This window comes from Podarcis pityusensis (assembly GCF_964106645.2).
Source record: "Podarcis pityusensis genome assembly, chromosome: 10".
In the NCBI taxonomy this organism is placed as follows: Eukaryota; Metazoa; Chordata; class Lepidosauria; order Squamata; family Lacertidae; genus Podarcis; species Podarcis pityusensis.
The window spans coordinates 27,175,681-27,192,649 of NC_138035.1; the positions used below are offsets into that span (position 1 = coordinate 27,175,681).

At 42.2% G+C, this 16,969-nt stretch overlaps 2 protein-coding genes across 2 annotated transcripts in view; one reads left to right on the top strand and one right to left on the bottom strand.

Annotated features, from left to right (window-relative positions):
• The window catches only part of LOC308457715 (uncharacterized protein), a 48,925-nt gene extending 45,194 nt beyond the window's left edge, over positions 1-3,731 (top strand). Inside the window, exon 3 of the mRNA XM_080971869.1 lies at positions 3,425-3,731. Coding sequence (XP_080827995.1) covers positions 3,425-3,462 — 38 coding nt within the window. The 3' untranslated portion in view covers positions 3,463-3,731. The remainder of the gene's footprint in view (positions 1-3,424) is intronic.
• LARGE1 (LARGE xylosyl- and glucuronyltransferase 1) overlaps positions 1-16,969 on the bottom strand; it is a 323,190-nt gene that overhangs the window by 10,618 nt on the left and 295,603 nt on the right. The window contains exons 12-13 of the mRNA XM_080971695.1: positions 11,692-11,970; positions 2,448-2,594 (exon numbers count right to left, since the gene is read on the bottom strand). Of these exons, the coding sequence (XP_080827821.1) occupies positions 2,448-2,594; positions 11,692-11,970 (426 nt within the window). The remainder of the gene's footprint in view (positions 1-2,447; positions 2,595-11,691; positions 11,971-16,969) is intronic.

Here is a 16,969-nt window from a genome sequence, read left to right on the forward strand (position 1 = left end):
TTGTCACGGAAGCCCTCCCTCATCAACTTGGCCTCAATGGCTACTAATGACTTATTAAGCCAACCTGAAAATAGAGGTGGAAATTGTCAGCTGCTTTTCGGGCAGGGTGGGTGTGGGTGAATAGAACTTGGAAGAATTAGACAGGCCAATAAAAGTGGGAGAACTAACTGCAATGATGGTAATAGCACAGAAGCCCACCCCACCTTTGTTCTCTGTTGTTAATTAGAAAAAAGAGGCAAGCCCCTAATGGGATAATAAATGCTATGCAAGTGGAAAATTTGATTGATGAGGGATCATAAAAGTGAGGTCAACACTTAGAGGTTTTATTTCCCAGTAGATTTCTTTTTAGCTAGGAAAGATTCAGTTATTTTCCTAATTACACACACAAAAAAATCTGTTAAATTATTACACAATTTAGGAAACAGAAGAGGCAAGAGTATTTTTGGCACATACTATGTTCTTTTGTGGGACACGGGTGGCACTGTGGGTTTAACCACAGAGCCTAGGACTTGCTGATCAGAAGGTCGGCAGTTTGAATCCCCGCAGTTCGAAAGCACATCAAAGTGCAAGTAGATAAATAGGTACCACTCCGGCGGGAAGGTAAACGGCGTTTCCTTGCGCTGCTCTGGTTCGCCAGAAGTGGCTTAGTCATGCTGACCACATGCCCCAGAAGCTGTACGCCGGCTCCCTCGGCCAATAAAGCGAGATGAGTGCCGCAACCACAGAGTCGGCCATGACTGGACCTAATGGTCAGGGGTCCCTTTACTTTTACCTTTTATGTTCTTTTGTATCAACACACAATCTTACTCCTCACATTCATCAACTGTTCAGTTTGGACTTGTTAAGTTTTTGAAGACGAAGCTATGTGGAATGGGAGCACTCCACTGAACACTAAGACCAGGAAGCCCTCGTGTATGTCAGCAAGGCTTGAAAAGGCCCCATCATCAAAAATGGGTTAGAAAACACACACCCTACTCATAAGGGGTCAAGAATGTTCTTGGTCTTTTATGTAGGACTCAACAGGAACCATCAAAAGAGGACACTTAATTATTGTGCTTTTGCCAGAGGAACTATTTAAAGAACTTATGTTTTAAAGAATTTAATGCCCCGAGTCCTGAGCAGTCCCAAGCAGATGTTGAAGTCTCCCTGAGCGATCAACGAGGGAGTCCCCAACACCAAGGCCAAGGCCACCTGCAAAAACTCTGGATGGGAGGCTTCAGGATAGTGGGGTGGGTGGTACACAAATTGGTGATAGCACCCTCCATTTGCCCCAAGTGACAAACATAAGATACACACACTCCAAATCAGTACTCACTTGGCTCAGAGGCCCGGAGAGGGATACAGAATTCCCAAGGATGACAGCAATCTCCCCTCCCTGATACTCCAGCCTCTGTTGCTGTTGTCCTAAATTCCCAGGCAGGCACAACTGGGAGAGACAAACTCATCCCATTGCCTGGTCCTAGTAATGCAAACCATGCAAAACCCCTCATTCATTTTTAAATGATGGAAGTATGAGATTTTGTATCAACCTAACTGTGGGTTAAACCACAGAGCCTAGGACTTGCCGATCAGAAGGTTGGCGGTTCGAATCCCCGTGACGGGGTGAGCTCCTGTTGCTCGGTCCCTGCTCCTGCCAACCTAGCAGTTTGAAAGCACACAGTACAAGTAGATAAATAGGTACCGCTCCGGTGGGAAGGTAAACGGCATTTCCATGTGCTGCTCTGGTTCGCCAGAAGCGGCTTAGTCATGCTGGCCACATGACCCAGAAGCTGTACACCGGCTCCCTCGGCCAATAAAGCGAGGTGAGCGCCGCAACCCCAGAGTCGGTCACGACTAGACCTAATGGTTAGGGGTCCCTTTACCTTTTAACTGGCAAAGAACAGTGCTGGCAAATGCTAAAGCTCCATATTCAGTACAATTTATGCAGCTCCATATGGTTTGGACTTTTCATTCTTGTGTACATCTCGTTCTGTATATACTCCACTGAAATCACTAAGGCTGAGTGATCTTCACAGTCTTCCCAAGTTTGTACTGTACCAAGTTTGAACAAGAAAAATACAAAGGCATTCCCAGGGGTCACTGTGCAATTGTTATGGACTCCCTCATCTGGAGAACCTCCTATATTGCAGGAAAAGGGATGAGTTTTGGTGGTTGAGATGAAGCAATAAAAAGGGTGGGGAAGCTATAGCCTCCAGCCAGCATAGCCAATGATAATAAAGGATAGGCCTTGTAGTCCAACTAGGGAGAGTCACAGGCTCCCCACCCCTGCAATAAAGCATGGGAGTGAGTTTTCACAAACTTTTATATGTTTTTAACAAAGATGAGCACTGCAACCCCAGAGTCAGCCATGGCTGGACCTAAAGGTCAGGGGTCCCTTTGCCTTTGCTAGTATTCCCTGACTGTGGGTGAGTGGTTGGGTGCTGTTTTTAAAAAGAGGCATGCAGTACCTGAATGTGAAGAGGGTCCCCATGTCCAACATAGACAACAGCTCTGCTTTTGACTTGGGAAAAGAGAGGCGATAGCGAAGGGTCTCAAAAGCAGGTACAATGAGAGCCTTTTTTGTATTGGCTAAGTCCAGTTGGACAACAGATTTCCTGGAGGAGAAAAATGAAAAGAAAAAACCAAAACCAATTAGCAAAATTTTTAATTAGCTTTTTAAAGACTTACCTGAACAAATACAGTTGAGAGGTATTAGCTCCCAGTGAGTACATTGCATGTGTTATAGTCACCCATTGTCTAAACTGCAAGTTCTCATTTGCATTTGGAGCTTTTGCGGATAAGTGGTGGGAAAAAGGCATCACCGGAGGGATGTACTTCCAATTCTCCAGGCTTCCCTGTTATGCCCAAAAAGTGGTTTCCATATTTCCCGTGAAGAGATGCACAGCTTCTGCTCTGCCACACAGCTCATATGCACTAGCAAAATCACTGCTCAAAGAGGAAATGTTAGGAAGACTAATAATTTTGCCATTGGGATTTTTAAAAGTACACAATTTGTCAGTTGCTGAGGTCTGCGGAAGTCACATTAGCAACAAACAAGCATTAGTGTTCAACATTTCTACACTCTAATAATTCCTGAGTTATTTCTGCAAGATTTACTTTGTATAGTTTTCTCTCCCAGTTGGGGGGCGGGGATTACCAATCAAACTTTATTTTGTATGTTAATAAAACTGGAGCTCATTGAGCTGTTATTTCATGCCTGAGGTCATACATTGTGAGATGATTCTCCACTGCTTTGAGTCTGAGCTCAAACCCCATAGTCTGGATATCTTTAAACCTGTGACTCTCCAGATGTTGTTGGACTTCTCCATCAGCCCCAGCCACCATGGCCAAAGGTCAGGAATGATGGAAGCTGTAGTCCAACAATGTCTGGAAGGTCACAGATTCTTCATTCCTGCTTGAAGACTTTTGTCCTGTTTCTCCTCAGATTCTTCAAAGAAGACAGGCCTGCTAGTGGGATATTAATTGCAACAGCTGGAAAGGAAACCTTCACTCAGGGAGGTCGATTGTGAGGGCAGACAGCATGGGTTGCCTATCACTTTCTTGTATACTTTTGAACATCTCATGGTCTTCTTCAGGGTACTAGAGACAAGAAGTCAAACAACTACACAACTTTCCGAAGACATCTGAAGGCAGCTCTGTATCAAGAAGTTTTAAATGTTTGAAATTTTGCTGTGTTTTTATTATGTTGGAAGATGGGTGAAGTATAAATAAAAAATGCTTGTTATAAAACACATGCTCAACAACTGAGTTATTTCTTCTTGAATGGCCATTCAAATGTCTCCTGCAGATTGGGATATTTTATTTTATTCATTATGTTTATATTCTACAATTCCTTCAGGATGGCACATATGGTTCTTTCTCTCCCCATTCTATGCTCACAACAATCCTGTGAGGTGCGCAGGGTGATGTGTCCCATTTTGCCACCTGAGGCAAAATGGGAATGTGGCACAGTGCCGCCTCCCTTACCTGGGTTGCGCGGCGTCACCCATGAAGCGGTGGTGGCAGCAGTGGCAGCTTCTGGTGAGATCTCACTGAAATGTTGCAAGATCTTGCTGAATTCTCATGAGATCTTGTGTGTGTTGTGAGATCTTGCAAGATTTCAGTGAGCTCTCCCTGCTGCCAGCAGTGGCTAGGTGTCTGCAGGGGAACTGCCTCTTGGGTTTCCACCACCCAAAGCAGCTACTTCACTCTGCCTCATGAGTGGGCAGCCCTGGAGGTAGGTTAAGTTGAGAGAAAAGGAGTGTGACAGGCCCAAGATCACCTATTGAGCTTCATGGCTGAGTGGAGATTTGAAACCAGGTCACCCCAATCTTAGTCCAACACTTTAACCAGTACACCACATATATTACATTACAGACACATATTCTGCTCACACAGGTGGCTGACAGAACATCTGCATGGGTCTGACTGCTGTTGTCATAAGAAACAGTGCAGCATCAATTTTTTAAAAAAACATTTCCTTAATAAAGTCTCATTCTCCACTTATGTCAAATTTGGCTCCCCTTAACAGGATTAGCTGTAATGATGTTTATGATACTGCTGTGAGCCTCCAAGGGAAATATTAGCAAACTCAAGAGCTCCAAGTTCAAGATTCTGATTATTACAAATGAAAGGGAGCCACATCCTAGGATTTGCCGTCACATCTGCTGTGGGGTTGGGAAGTAAATTGTCTGAATAAACTTTAAGTTTTGGGGATTTCATAATAGTTACCAATCAAAGATTTCCCCTCAGGCCTCTCTGTGCAGATGTTCCATAAAATGAGGTAACTCTTGGGAAACTTTTCTGAAAGTTGTTTGAAGAGTCTGCATCAAATTTCCTTGTCAGTGTGCAAAGGTTATTGAATTTTATCAGCTTCCCATTATAAGTTTTGGGTACTTTTTCTCTATTTCTTCTCCCCCTACCTTCCATCAATTCTAATTGACCCAGGCAACTGCTTCTAAATAGAAAGTTCTTTTACAACCAGCCTCCTCCAGCTGCCAGAATTATTCAGCGTTCGTGACACTCTTAATGATTCCACCCACTGCTTTAACTTGTGCCTTCTTCTGTAGATTTGGCACAGAACTTGGCAAGACCCACAAAGTACTGAAGCAGGAAGAAGGTGCACTGAAGCCATTTGCATCTCATTAAATGCAGTGGGGCTAAACTAGTTAAAATGCTTTCATATTGGCCTAATCTGTAGATCATTATCTTGACTTTCTCTGCTATTACTGTAGGCTTCCCTCAGCTTAATTGTGCAAACAGGAGACAGAACTGGATTCCTACAAGCGCTGATAGGTTTTGCAGGACATTTCCAGGGAATCAGTTTTCCAGGTGATCCAGCTGACACCCAGAAGCTTCACTGCAACTGTACAATGATCACGGTGTGATGACTGATGTTGATCCAAATGGCAAATCAGGGCACTGCAAGATCTGTCTGTGTGCATGGCCAAAACAACAACTGTAGCAAACATATCACAAGAGTGGGCACTTCTACCTAGCAGTACTATTACTGCACCCGCTCTCCAGCAGTTTAGCATTAATCTAGCAGCGGTTCTCAACCTGTGGGTCCCCAGATGTTATTGGACTACAACTCCCATCATCCCTGAGCTCTGGCCTTGCTAGCTAGGTGTGATGGGAGTTGTAGTTCAACAACATCTGGGGACCCACAGGTTGAGAAAGGCTGATCTAAAGCATCTGTAGGCAGTGTAAGTAGTATTTTGGAAATAGCACCTTGTGTTTGATGTTGTTTTTGGAACTGTGGGAATACTTTGAAAGGGTTAAGACCTTTGTTGCATTAGTAGCATAAAAAGACCCTGCCCTGCCCCTTTCTTGTCCTTTGTAAAAAGGAAGATGCAGCCAATGGTTAAGAAGAAATGGGAGACAAAGTACCACTAGAGTGGCAGTCAAATGGCTACAGGTATATGACTAGGATGTTCTTAATATGCTTGGTACATGAAATATATGGATGATGATTATGGTCACAGCATTATTCAACAGCTCTGATTTTTGCCCTGCTCCCGAAAGACTGCAGTAATGCTGGATCTTCAGATTGCTACTCTAACCACGTGTCTCATCTATAAGCCACACAGCTGTGGAGAACAGCTTTAAAATGCACATGGTGTGCGGCACTGGCACCAGTGGAAGCCTGAGCCTTGTTTCCAGTGGCGAGCAGGTTGGTCATGTCCCTCTTCTGGTAACCACTTCAGCTGCTGCCATGACCAAGTTCCCAATAGACCACTCTCCCATATAGTCCCTACTATTCCTCTCCTGAAGTTCTACAAATTGTGATAATCTAGATGAGCTAAACAAACTTGGGGTGGGTGAATCTGTCAGTGAGCACCACTGGCAGCAGTGGGACATTGACTTCTTCCTTCCTTCCTTCCTTCCTTCCTTCCTTCCTTCCTTCCTTCCTTTTCCTGCTTCCCCTCATAATAGTAACAACAGAGACCCTGTGGCAAGAGTCCACCTGCCATTTTGCTTTGTCCACAGTGCCCCAGATCAGGGACAGACCTTGGTAATATGCAAGACCAAGATTTGACACCCACCCCAGCCCTCATGGTGCCTTCCAAAAGCTGGAGAAGGGAGGTGCTGGGCTTTGGGATGGAGGGGTGAGGCTCTGGTAGGGTCCTGGAGACCTCCCTCCTCCTTCCCAATGTTGGGCAAGCGCTAGCTAGGCTTTGGAAAGGAGGACTCTAGGATCCTGTCAAAGCCTTCAGATGTTGCATCATCTGAGGACATTGTGTGTTAATGTGGGAAATGATGGCTACCATACAAAAAGTGATTTCCTGCAGCTATCAGGAACGCCCCCCTAAAATTCAGAAATAATGAGTTACTCTATTGCTATTAACAAGCCACCCACAAACTCCACCCCAGTCCCACCCTCCAATCAACAAAACAGGGTAGAGGCTTAGTTTTGTCTTCTCTCAGCTCTAGAGTGGGACAGGAATCTCTAAGAGAATCCTTAGCCCCTCACCCAACTATAATTCTCAGGGTTCTTAGGGAAAGGCCATGACAGTTGCAAGTGGTAAATGACTAACTAATTTTGCAATGCAGATATGCCAACTCACAGGGTAGCTTGGTTGGTTACAGCATAGTGCTGATTATGCCAAGGTTGCAGGTTCGATCCAGCTGCACATTCCTGCATTGCAGGGGGTTGGACTAGATGATCCTCAGGGTCCCTTCCAACTCTACAATTCTATGATTCTATGTCCAAAGTGCCAAAATGAGAGGTGTAAGCTAAGGAAGATAAGCCTCACCCAGAAATGGGACGTGAGCAGTATGTGAACTTTGTTATTCCTTGGGCCGAAGAGCTGCCTGGTTCCATTACTAGGCAGTACTGGAATGTCAACAGTATACGAGCTTCATAATGGGAAAGGATCTATGTTAAGACTCAGGATATTATATCTGAATTTGAGGCTTCATGCTGAGGATCTATATAAACTCATTTAGTGGACATTTCTTTCCAGTTTGCTCAATTAAGGACAGTTTCGGTCGATCGCACTTGCATTAAACGTAGTGCTTCCGTAAGCTGACTCAAGTGTGACTCAGTACTTCTAATATACTTATATTATGTGCCGGGGTGTTTGAAGTAGAAAGATTTGTGCAGGCCACGTATTTATTTCTATACAATGCCAGAACAGATTGGTTCAGGTTTCACACATAAATAGCTGCTTTCCAGCACCTACTTCTCACCCACATTCTAAAGACAAAGAAAGAGCATGTGGAAAATCATCTTTATGATTTTTCAAAACAACAACACGCCCCCAAGGCATGCTTGTAACAATCCTTCAACGAAGAGCTATGTGTTGACCAGACTGCAGATCATGAGCTAAATGATGAAGTGATAAGCAATACTAATGACTATGCAATGACTCAGTGAAGTGGTGACTCAGCCTCCAGCATTTGCATCATTGGATGGGAACCTGAGGTTCTCCACTTGTCTTTGGACTACAGGTTCCATCATCCCTGACCACTGGAATTGCTGGTTGGTACTGATGTGGCGCTGTGGGTTAAACCACAGAGCCTAGGACTTGCCAATCAGAAGGTCGGCGGTTCGAATCCCCGCGGCAGGGTGAGCTCCCGTTGCTCGGTCCCTGCTCCTGCCCACCCAGCAGTTCGAAAGCACATCAAAGTGCAAGTAGATAAATAGGTACCGCTCTGGCGGGAAGGTAAACGGTGTTTCTGTGAGCTGCTCTGGTTCGCCAGAAATGGCTTAGTCATGCTGGCCACATGACCCAGAAGCAGTACACCGGCTCCCTCTGCCAATAAAGCGAGATGAGCGCAGCAACCCCAGAGTCGGTCACGACTGGACCTAATGGTCAGGGGTCCCTTTACCTTTACCTTTACTGATGGGGACTGGAGTGCAACAGAATACAGAGGACCACGTGAAGAGTTCTCCATCCCTGATCTAGAGTGCAAAAGACTGAAGCTGGAAAAGGTCTCTGCCTGAGACCTCAGAGAGCTGGTGCCTGTTGGGCTGGATGGAAAAGTGATCTGACTTAGTAGAAGACAACTTTGTAAGTCCATGTAGTCAAACCAGATTGTAAAAGATCATTGAATTATAATAGAGTTTATTTTCAAGTGGAATTGTTCCTTACTTTTCTGTCAGGCTAGGCTAGGACAAACAGGGATTTCATTTCTTGGTATTAGGATCTACTATGATATTTTGAACACAGTATTTGTTATGCTATTTTGTGTATGTTGATTTGCATATTTTATTACTGTGTCCTTGCAAACCACTTAGAGGCAATCATAGTTCAGCAGTATATAAATTGTGGACATAACTAACAAACTGGAGACAATGCTAAACTGTTTAACTGTTAGTTAAAAATGAAAGCAGGAGCTTCCAATTTCCTCCTCATACCTGCAGTGGACAAAGTGTAACTTAATTGTTCAAGAATAACCCATCAAATATATATTTTATATTAGCCCCTCAGAACTGTTTCACCAGTGGTATGTCGTCTATCTGGGGAAGGGAATTCTTCTATGTTACGGCATAAGTAATGAAGAAAAGAGAGGGCAATGCTACAAATTGACATGTAATAGCTACATTTCAAGATGTGACAGAAAAGGACCAAAGTAGAGCGTGGACTCCTAAAATTAGATGGTTTTTCTATTTTCTAATCAATAAGTTGGTTTGCATGTTCAACACCTTGAACTGGAAGACTTTTCTAAGACTCTCCAAAGCACAAAACACAGCTCATCTCTCACTTTCCAGAGCCAACATAAACATGTGTGTTCTTGCACACAAATATGCAGAAATTGCTGGCTCTAAGCATTTGCAACAGTTTCTGAGCCGGGCCTGTTGCAAGGACTGTAGATTCTGCTCAGCTGAGTTTGAAATGCACACATTGTCCTTAGCCAAGGTCTGGAATATGGAATCCAAAACTGGAGAAAGTGAAGTGGTTCATAAAACTTTCAGCTAAACTGTAGACAGCAAATAAGGAATGGAAAGTATCTATCAGGATAATCCATCACATGTATTAAAATGGATACGGTTAGAAAAAGAAGATGTGATAGGAGTAAAAGGGGGTTTGTTGAAAGTTGGGTAAAAACAACAACATCCCTCTCTAAAAGAAGCAGCTCATGAAATTCAAGGATATTGGATCCTTTTTCTGACCACATGGTGTCCTCCTTGTTCCATGTATTGGAAGAAGGTAAAGGGTGGGGGGAATCTTCATTAAGAGAAGCCATGTAAATAGAGCAGAGGTCTGAAGACCACAAAACCCAAATTGTTCATATTTATCGCTATACGACCATACACATTGAAGTCACTCCCCCCACCTCCAAAGTTCAGTGTAGTAATTATTCTGCTTTGACAAGATCTTATCTTTCAATCACTTATCTAACCTGCTTGGATCACAGCTCCATTTTCAAGGTACAGTGCTGGGTTAACAGTATGTCAGGGAGATAACAACTTCAATAACATTTTTCACATCCCCTCTTGTTAAAGACATCCTAGAAGAATAGATATCTGAGATGGGAGAGACCTGTGGGGCACCCGGTCCATTTCCATGCCATTTCAGGATGTGATTGTACATTTAGTATACCTTTTGAGCATTTTTATGTTTAAAAGTGCCTCATAGTAGAGACTTTCACAATCTCCCTTTGGAGTATATTATCTAGATTCAAAATTTTGAACACAATTTCATGTTTTGTAATATTTAAGTTTGACCATTTCTACTATCACGAACTGTTCTGTGTGATAGTGCATTGAATATTCTATAATATTCTTGTTTCCTGGTGGCTGCGGGATGGGTAGGACACAGGGTGATTTAATTATGCTTTATGGAAATTTATCAACTGATTTTATTATATTTTATATGCTGCAAGCCACTTCAACATATTTTATGAAAGTGCCCATTATGAATGAATGAATGAATGAATAAATAAATAAATAAATCCTCAGTAGCACAGATCGCCTTCCATCAACTTTGGCTGGTAGCCCAGCTGCACCCCTATCTGGACAGGGATAGACTAACTTATGTTGTCTATGCTCTGGTAACCTCTAGGTTAGATGACTGCAATCTGTTATACATAGGGCTGACTCTGAAGGTTCAGAAACTTCAGCTAGTATAGAATTTGGCGGGCAAATTTGAGCATATTACACTGATCCTGGTCTGACTGCACTGGTTGCCGATTAGTTTCCTGGTCCTAAGTGCTGTTTTTGACCTATAAAGCCTTAAACAGCTCAGGACCGCAATACCTCAAGGACCACCTCTCTCCATAGGAGAGCATTCTCTGAGGTCCTTCTTTGTGTGCCTCTTCCACGAGATGTTTGGATGTTTGGAGAGTCAGGGATGGAGGAAGGGGGGACGGTCTGCCCCTGGTGTCATCACTGGGGGGGGGGGGGGTAACAATTGGCGCGCTGCCCGCCTGCGACTTCCAAGCCTACCCTGAGCCGTCGAGGAAGGGGCAGAGCTGCGCTGCCTTGCTGGCGGCCTTCCCCCCTTCTCCCTTCATTTCGACAACTCGGGGGAGGCTTGGGAGTTGGTGGGAGTGGGTGGCACGCCATTGCCCCCCGCTCCCAGGCTGCTTCCGGGGGGGGGGGAGCCTCCCCCGAGCTGTCAAAAGGAAGAAAGAAGGGAGGAAGGCTGCTGGCAAAGCGGCTCGGCTCCCTCTACCCCCTTGCCCAGGAAGCAGCCCAACATGGGCAGCTCGCTCCGCCCCCCATGGACATCTCACCTCCTGGGATGCTCACCCTGCCCCCATGGCCCCACCCCTGGGTGCACAGCATGTCTGCTGGTCTGGGTGCCGGAGCAACTAGCTCCACCTCTGTGGAGAGTATCGACATGAGAATGGACCTTTACTGCAGTAGCTCCCTGTTTGTGGAATGCTCTCCTCAGGGAGGTTCAGCTGCCACCTTCATTATACATCTTTAAGCGCCTGACAAAGATGTTCCTCTTTAACTAGGCCATTAGCTGATTGTGTTGCAGAAGGGGGAGATTATTGGTTTGGGTTGTTTTTTTATTTTTCTTATGTATTTTGTGTTTTTTTATATTGTAATTTTATGTTGTGAACTGTCCTGAGATCCACGGATGAAGGGGGGCAGATTTAATAAAAATAAGTAATAAATGAAAAGAAATGTAGGGCGGAGAGAGACTCGCTGTCTGAAAGCCTGGAGAGCTGTTGCCAGTCACTGTAGAAAATACTGAGTTAGATGGACCAATGGCTTGACTCTTGTGACCCTGTCAGAACAATTCATGTGCTTACCTGAGGTACTCGTAGAGTCCATACATAGGCAAGAAGTCAATGTCTGACAGGAACATGTATGGCGTGCTGATATGTTTCATTGCCACATTCCGTAGGAGGTTCACCGGATAAAATTGGCCCTCCTTGTACACTATGTGGTATCCAACGTTGTGACGGCTCATGAGGACCTCAGAGCCTTGAGCGTAGCGCAGAAACTGCTGCGCCTCTGCATCAGAAAGGTAGAGTGCCAAGCTGATTGGTCCTTCCCAGTGTTTGCAGATAGCTTCAAGCATTTGGAGTCTAAGGGGAGAAAGGAAGGGTTAGAAAGGGAACTTTTTACCACTGGGATGTCCCCCTTTTCTGTTTAAACTCTTGTACTGGGTAACCTCCATGCAAATATTTCCACATATGTTGACTCTGAAGTCGAAAGATCACTTGGAGATTCGTCTCCGAAATGGGAGCTTCAAAGACCAACTAAAAACTGGTACACTTTACATCTTCTCTAGAATGAAAGAAACATTAATTTTAAAGATTTTGTCCCATCACAGAGAACAAGGAAGGGGGAGATGCAGCAGATGAGGGCCTATGGAATCATTGGAGAGGCAAAAATCACCTTCAATATTTTGAAAGAGTGAAACCATTTAAGTAATAAAATAGGTAATTGTTTGTTACGTCTTTCCCAACCTGGTACTGTGTTGAGTAGCTGACAGAAGTTGTAATCCTCAACAATCCAGGTTGGGAAAGGCAATGGTATACTCAAGAGTAAGTGCCTACCACTACATCGTATTGCTTCATTCATTGCTGTTGTATTTTCTGCTAAGGAAAGAAATGTTTAGCTATGCTGCTATATATATATATATATATATATATATATATATATATATATATATGTTTTCCTCAGCTGTGGGAAGCTGCAGTACTTCAGGGAGCCCTACTTAGGTTACTAATATTTACTTAGGACATTTATTGGTTGTTATTAAGTGGTAAATTCACAAGGAGTTGAATTTATATTGAATTTCTGTTTCAACATTCATTCCGGCAGTTTATCACTTATTTAGCTCTGTGAACTACAGTTGGATGTGTCCAGAGTGTTGTTGAGTTTTTATTTGGTCAGCCATACTTTGCTGTTGAACGCAGATGGCTTGGTTGCTCTTTAATGCTTTGAAAAGTCACGGTGGGGATTGTGGTAGAGTGTAACAACTTCTGCCCTCTTTGATAAAAAGTGGTAGAGTGCTCTTTCCAAATAACACCCCTTGATGCTCTTGCTTCTCTGTGGAGTTTGCAAAGTAGTTGCAGTAATAATAATAATAATAATGATAATATAGAATTGTGAACTACCTTTCCAACTGTAGACAACATACAATAAAAACAAAAATTTAAAAATCCCAGATAACCTTAAAACAACTGTGTTTTTTTAACCCAGCATTGTTCAGTAGCGACTAGAACCACACTGATGTGGCTGCATAGAATTGAAGTACTTAGCTGCTGATGTTAACGCAGATTAAGCCTTTCTGTTTTTTGAAATCATGTGCATGTGCTGGGGTAGAGATGTAGGAAGAATCTTTTGAAATCAAGACTAGACTTTCAAGTGGATTTCTTTCCACCTGCCCATTTGACCCCCATCATGGCACAGATTCTTCCTATGAATGATGCTTGCCTCAGTTCTTTTTAACATATTCACATTATACATAAATAGATGCATAAATTGCTTTGCAATATACACTATTTACATATTCATTGATGTATAATTGCTGCTGTCCTGACAGGTGCCTCCGCAATGTTCTTTTTTTTAGAAGTGTTGTTTTTTGACTGCATATAAGTTGTTTGTTGCTAGAGACAGTCAACATGAACTAAAATCCGCTTCTTACTGTGAATTTTTTAAAAATTGAATGCATTATGGCTCTTTTAATATGGGAAGACGTGATCTCTTTTGCTATCTGTACACTTCATCTGTGTTCCTCAATTAAAGTCTCTTTGTCAAAGTAGGGGGGAACCAACTGGATTTTACTGCTCATTTTTCACCCTCCATCTATCCCCTAAATCTTTGTTTTAAAATATTAAATGTCCTTGCCCCAGCCCCAGACAAATTTCATCCCCCCACTGAAGTTGTTGACTTATAACTTCTAGTTATTTGCTAGTGGCAGCCTATACAGACCTATTCAATCCCCTTTGTACTGTGAATTTAAAAACCAAAGGAACACATCATCATTATTGTTCTTTTGTACATGGCACAAAAACAGATTTCAAGCTGTCAAACACAAAATCATGTTTAGTATAAACATTTAAAACATAAATTAGCTTGAGTTTTATGTTTTAGCAGACAAATGCATGCAACCATTTTCTGTATAAAATATGTATTTATGAAATAAAATGTTGCAATTAAATGATCTATGTGTAATTAAGTGGCATTGCACTGAGTGAAGATGAGTGCCTGTAAAACGTTTAATATGTCAACAGGAATCCATACAATCTAGAACAGAAAGAGCAAAATATCAACAGGGTGCTAAACTGTCTCTCCCGGATGTCCGAGTGAGGAAAACAGTGCATGGTGACAAGTTTATATTGAACTATGGAATCAAGATAGGGAGACAGGCTACAATGCTACTCCATTTGCCTTGGAGTAAGCCTCATTGAATTCAATGGGGATTGTTTTGAGTAGACATGGTTTGGATTGCATGGTTAGGATTGTATTTTTTTTTTTTAAAGCAATTTATTAAATTTTACAATAAAGATAAACATAATAAACAATGTAACATTGATCTTAACATATTTTCACATTTTCTTTGGACTTCCTCACATCTCCCGCTCCCATTTTCATCGTTGTAACATTTTGTCAGCAATTTATCATCTTATTTAAATTCTTATATCCCTTCTATGTTTCGTAATCTTATAATTCTCAAAAGGAGCTAAATTTCACAGTCTTACTTATTTTCTTAAAAAACTTCTAAATTTAGTGGTGCTCAGTTATTTTGATCTAGCATCTTGTTTAGCATTCACTCAAATTACAATACTTTTGTAAATAGTTCTTAAATTTCTTCCAGTCCTCCTCAATCCTCTCTTCTCCCAGGTCACGGATTCTGCCGGTCATTTCAGCCAGTTCCATGTAGTCTATCAGTTGTATCTGCCATTCTTCCAGTGTGGGTAGATCTTGAGTTTTCCAATGTTTTGCGAGAAGTATCCTTGCTGCTGTTGTTGCATACATAAAGAATGTCTGGTCCTTCTTTGCCACCCCTTGGCCGACAATACCCAAAAGGAAAGCCTCTGGTTTCTTAGTGAAGGTATATTTAAATACCTTTTTTAGTTCATTATAAATCATTTCCCAGAACGCCTTCACTTTAGGGCAAGTCCACCAGAGGTGGAAGAACGTTCCCTCACACTCTTTGCATTTCCAACACTTATTATCAGACAGGTGGTAAATTTTGGCAAGTTTGACTGGGGTCATATACCATCTATAAATCATTTTCATTACATTTTCTTTCAGAGCGTTACATGCAGTAAATTTCAATCCATTACTCCACAACCTCTCCCAGTCCTCAAACATGATATTATGCCCAATGTCCTGTGCCCACCTTATCATAGCCGATTTAACCGTTTCATCTTGTGTATTCCATTTCAACAGCAAGTTATACATCCTTGAAAGTACCTTAATCTTTGGTTCTAACAATTCTGTTTCTAATTTCGATTTCTCCACCTGGAACCCTAGTTTCTTATCATTTTTAAAAACTTCTTTAATCTGAGCGTAATGTAACCAATCTCGCACTTTGTCTTTCATTTTCTCCAAACTCTGCAATTTCCAATTGTCTCCATCCTTTTCTAGTATTTCCCAATATTTTGGCCATTTAGCCTCCATATTGGGTCTTTTTCGGGCCTTGGCTTCCAAAGGTGAAAGCCACCTTGGTGTTTTATTTTCCAGCAAGTCTTTATATTTTGTCCAGACATTAAACAATGATTTTCTGACAATATGGTTCTTAAAGGCCTTATTTGCTTTAACCTTGTCATACCATAAATATGCATGCCATCCAAAAGCATTGTTAAACCCTTCCAAATCCAACACATCAGTGTCCTCAAGAAGTAGCCAGTCTTTTAGCCAGCAGAACGCTGCGGCTTCATAATACAACTTTAAGTCTGGCAGGGCAAAGCCCCCTCTTTGTTTTGCATCAGTTAATATCTTAAACTTAATTCTGGGCTTTTTGCCCTGCCAGACAAACTTAGAAATGTCTCTCTGCCACTTCTGAAAGCACCCCGTTTTGTCCAAGACCTGAAGTGTTTGAAATAAAAACAACATCCTTGGCAATACATTCATCTTGATAGCAGCAATTCGGCCTAACAAAGAAAGTTTCAATTTTGACCAACTATCTAGGTCTCTCTTAATTTCTGTCCAGCATTTTTCATAATTGTCCTTAAATAGACTTAGATTTTTTGCTGTTATGTTTACCCCTAGGTATTTTACTTTTTTAACCACGTTAAGTTCCATCTCATTCTGAAACCGTTCTGACTCTGTATCCGTCAAATTTTTCCCCAAAACCTTAGTTTTCTGTTTATTTAATTTAAATCCAGCCACCCGACCAAAATCATTAATCAGTTGTAATACTCTTTTCGTACTGGGCTCTGGCTTCTGCAGGGTCAAAACCAGGTCATCTGCAAAAGCTTTTAATTTATATTGTTTCTGACCGACCTGAATTCCTTCCACCAACCGATCCTCTCTAATCATGTTTAATAGCACTTCCAGAACCGAAATAAATAACAAAGGGGAAATAGGGCAACCTTGTCGTGTCCCTTTTTCAATTTTAAACTCTTCTGTAACCACATTATTAACTATCAGTTTAGCTTTCTGTTCTGAATATATCGCCCCAATCCCATTCTCAAAACCCCGTCCCACTCCCATCTCTTTTAAATTTCCCATCATAAATTTCCAGGAGATATTGTCAAAGGCCTTCTCCGCGTCTATAAAAATTAGGACTGCTTTTGTATTTATGTCTGTTTGCAAAAGTTCCAAGATATCAATAATGTTCCTTGTGTTAGCAAACAGATGTCTTCCTGGGAGAAAGCCGGCCTGGTCCTTATGAATTACTTCATTTAAAACTTTTTTAAATCTAATTGCCAGAATGTCTGCAAATATTTTGTAATCCACATTTAAAAGAGAGATGGGACGGTAGTTCTTAAGTTGTGTCTTTTCAGCTTCCGACTTTGGTATTAATGTGATAAACGCTTCTTTCCACGACTCCGGTGCCCTCTTCCCCTCCATAATTTCATTGCTGACCTCCATCAAAGGTTGTATCAAATAGTCTTTTAATGTCTT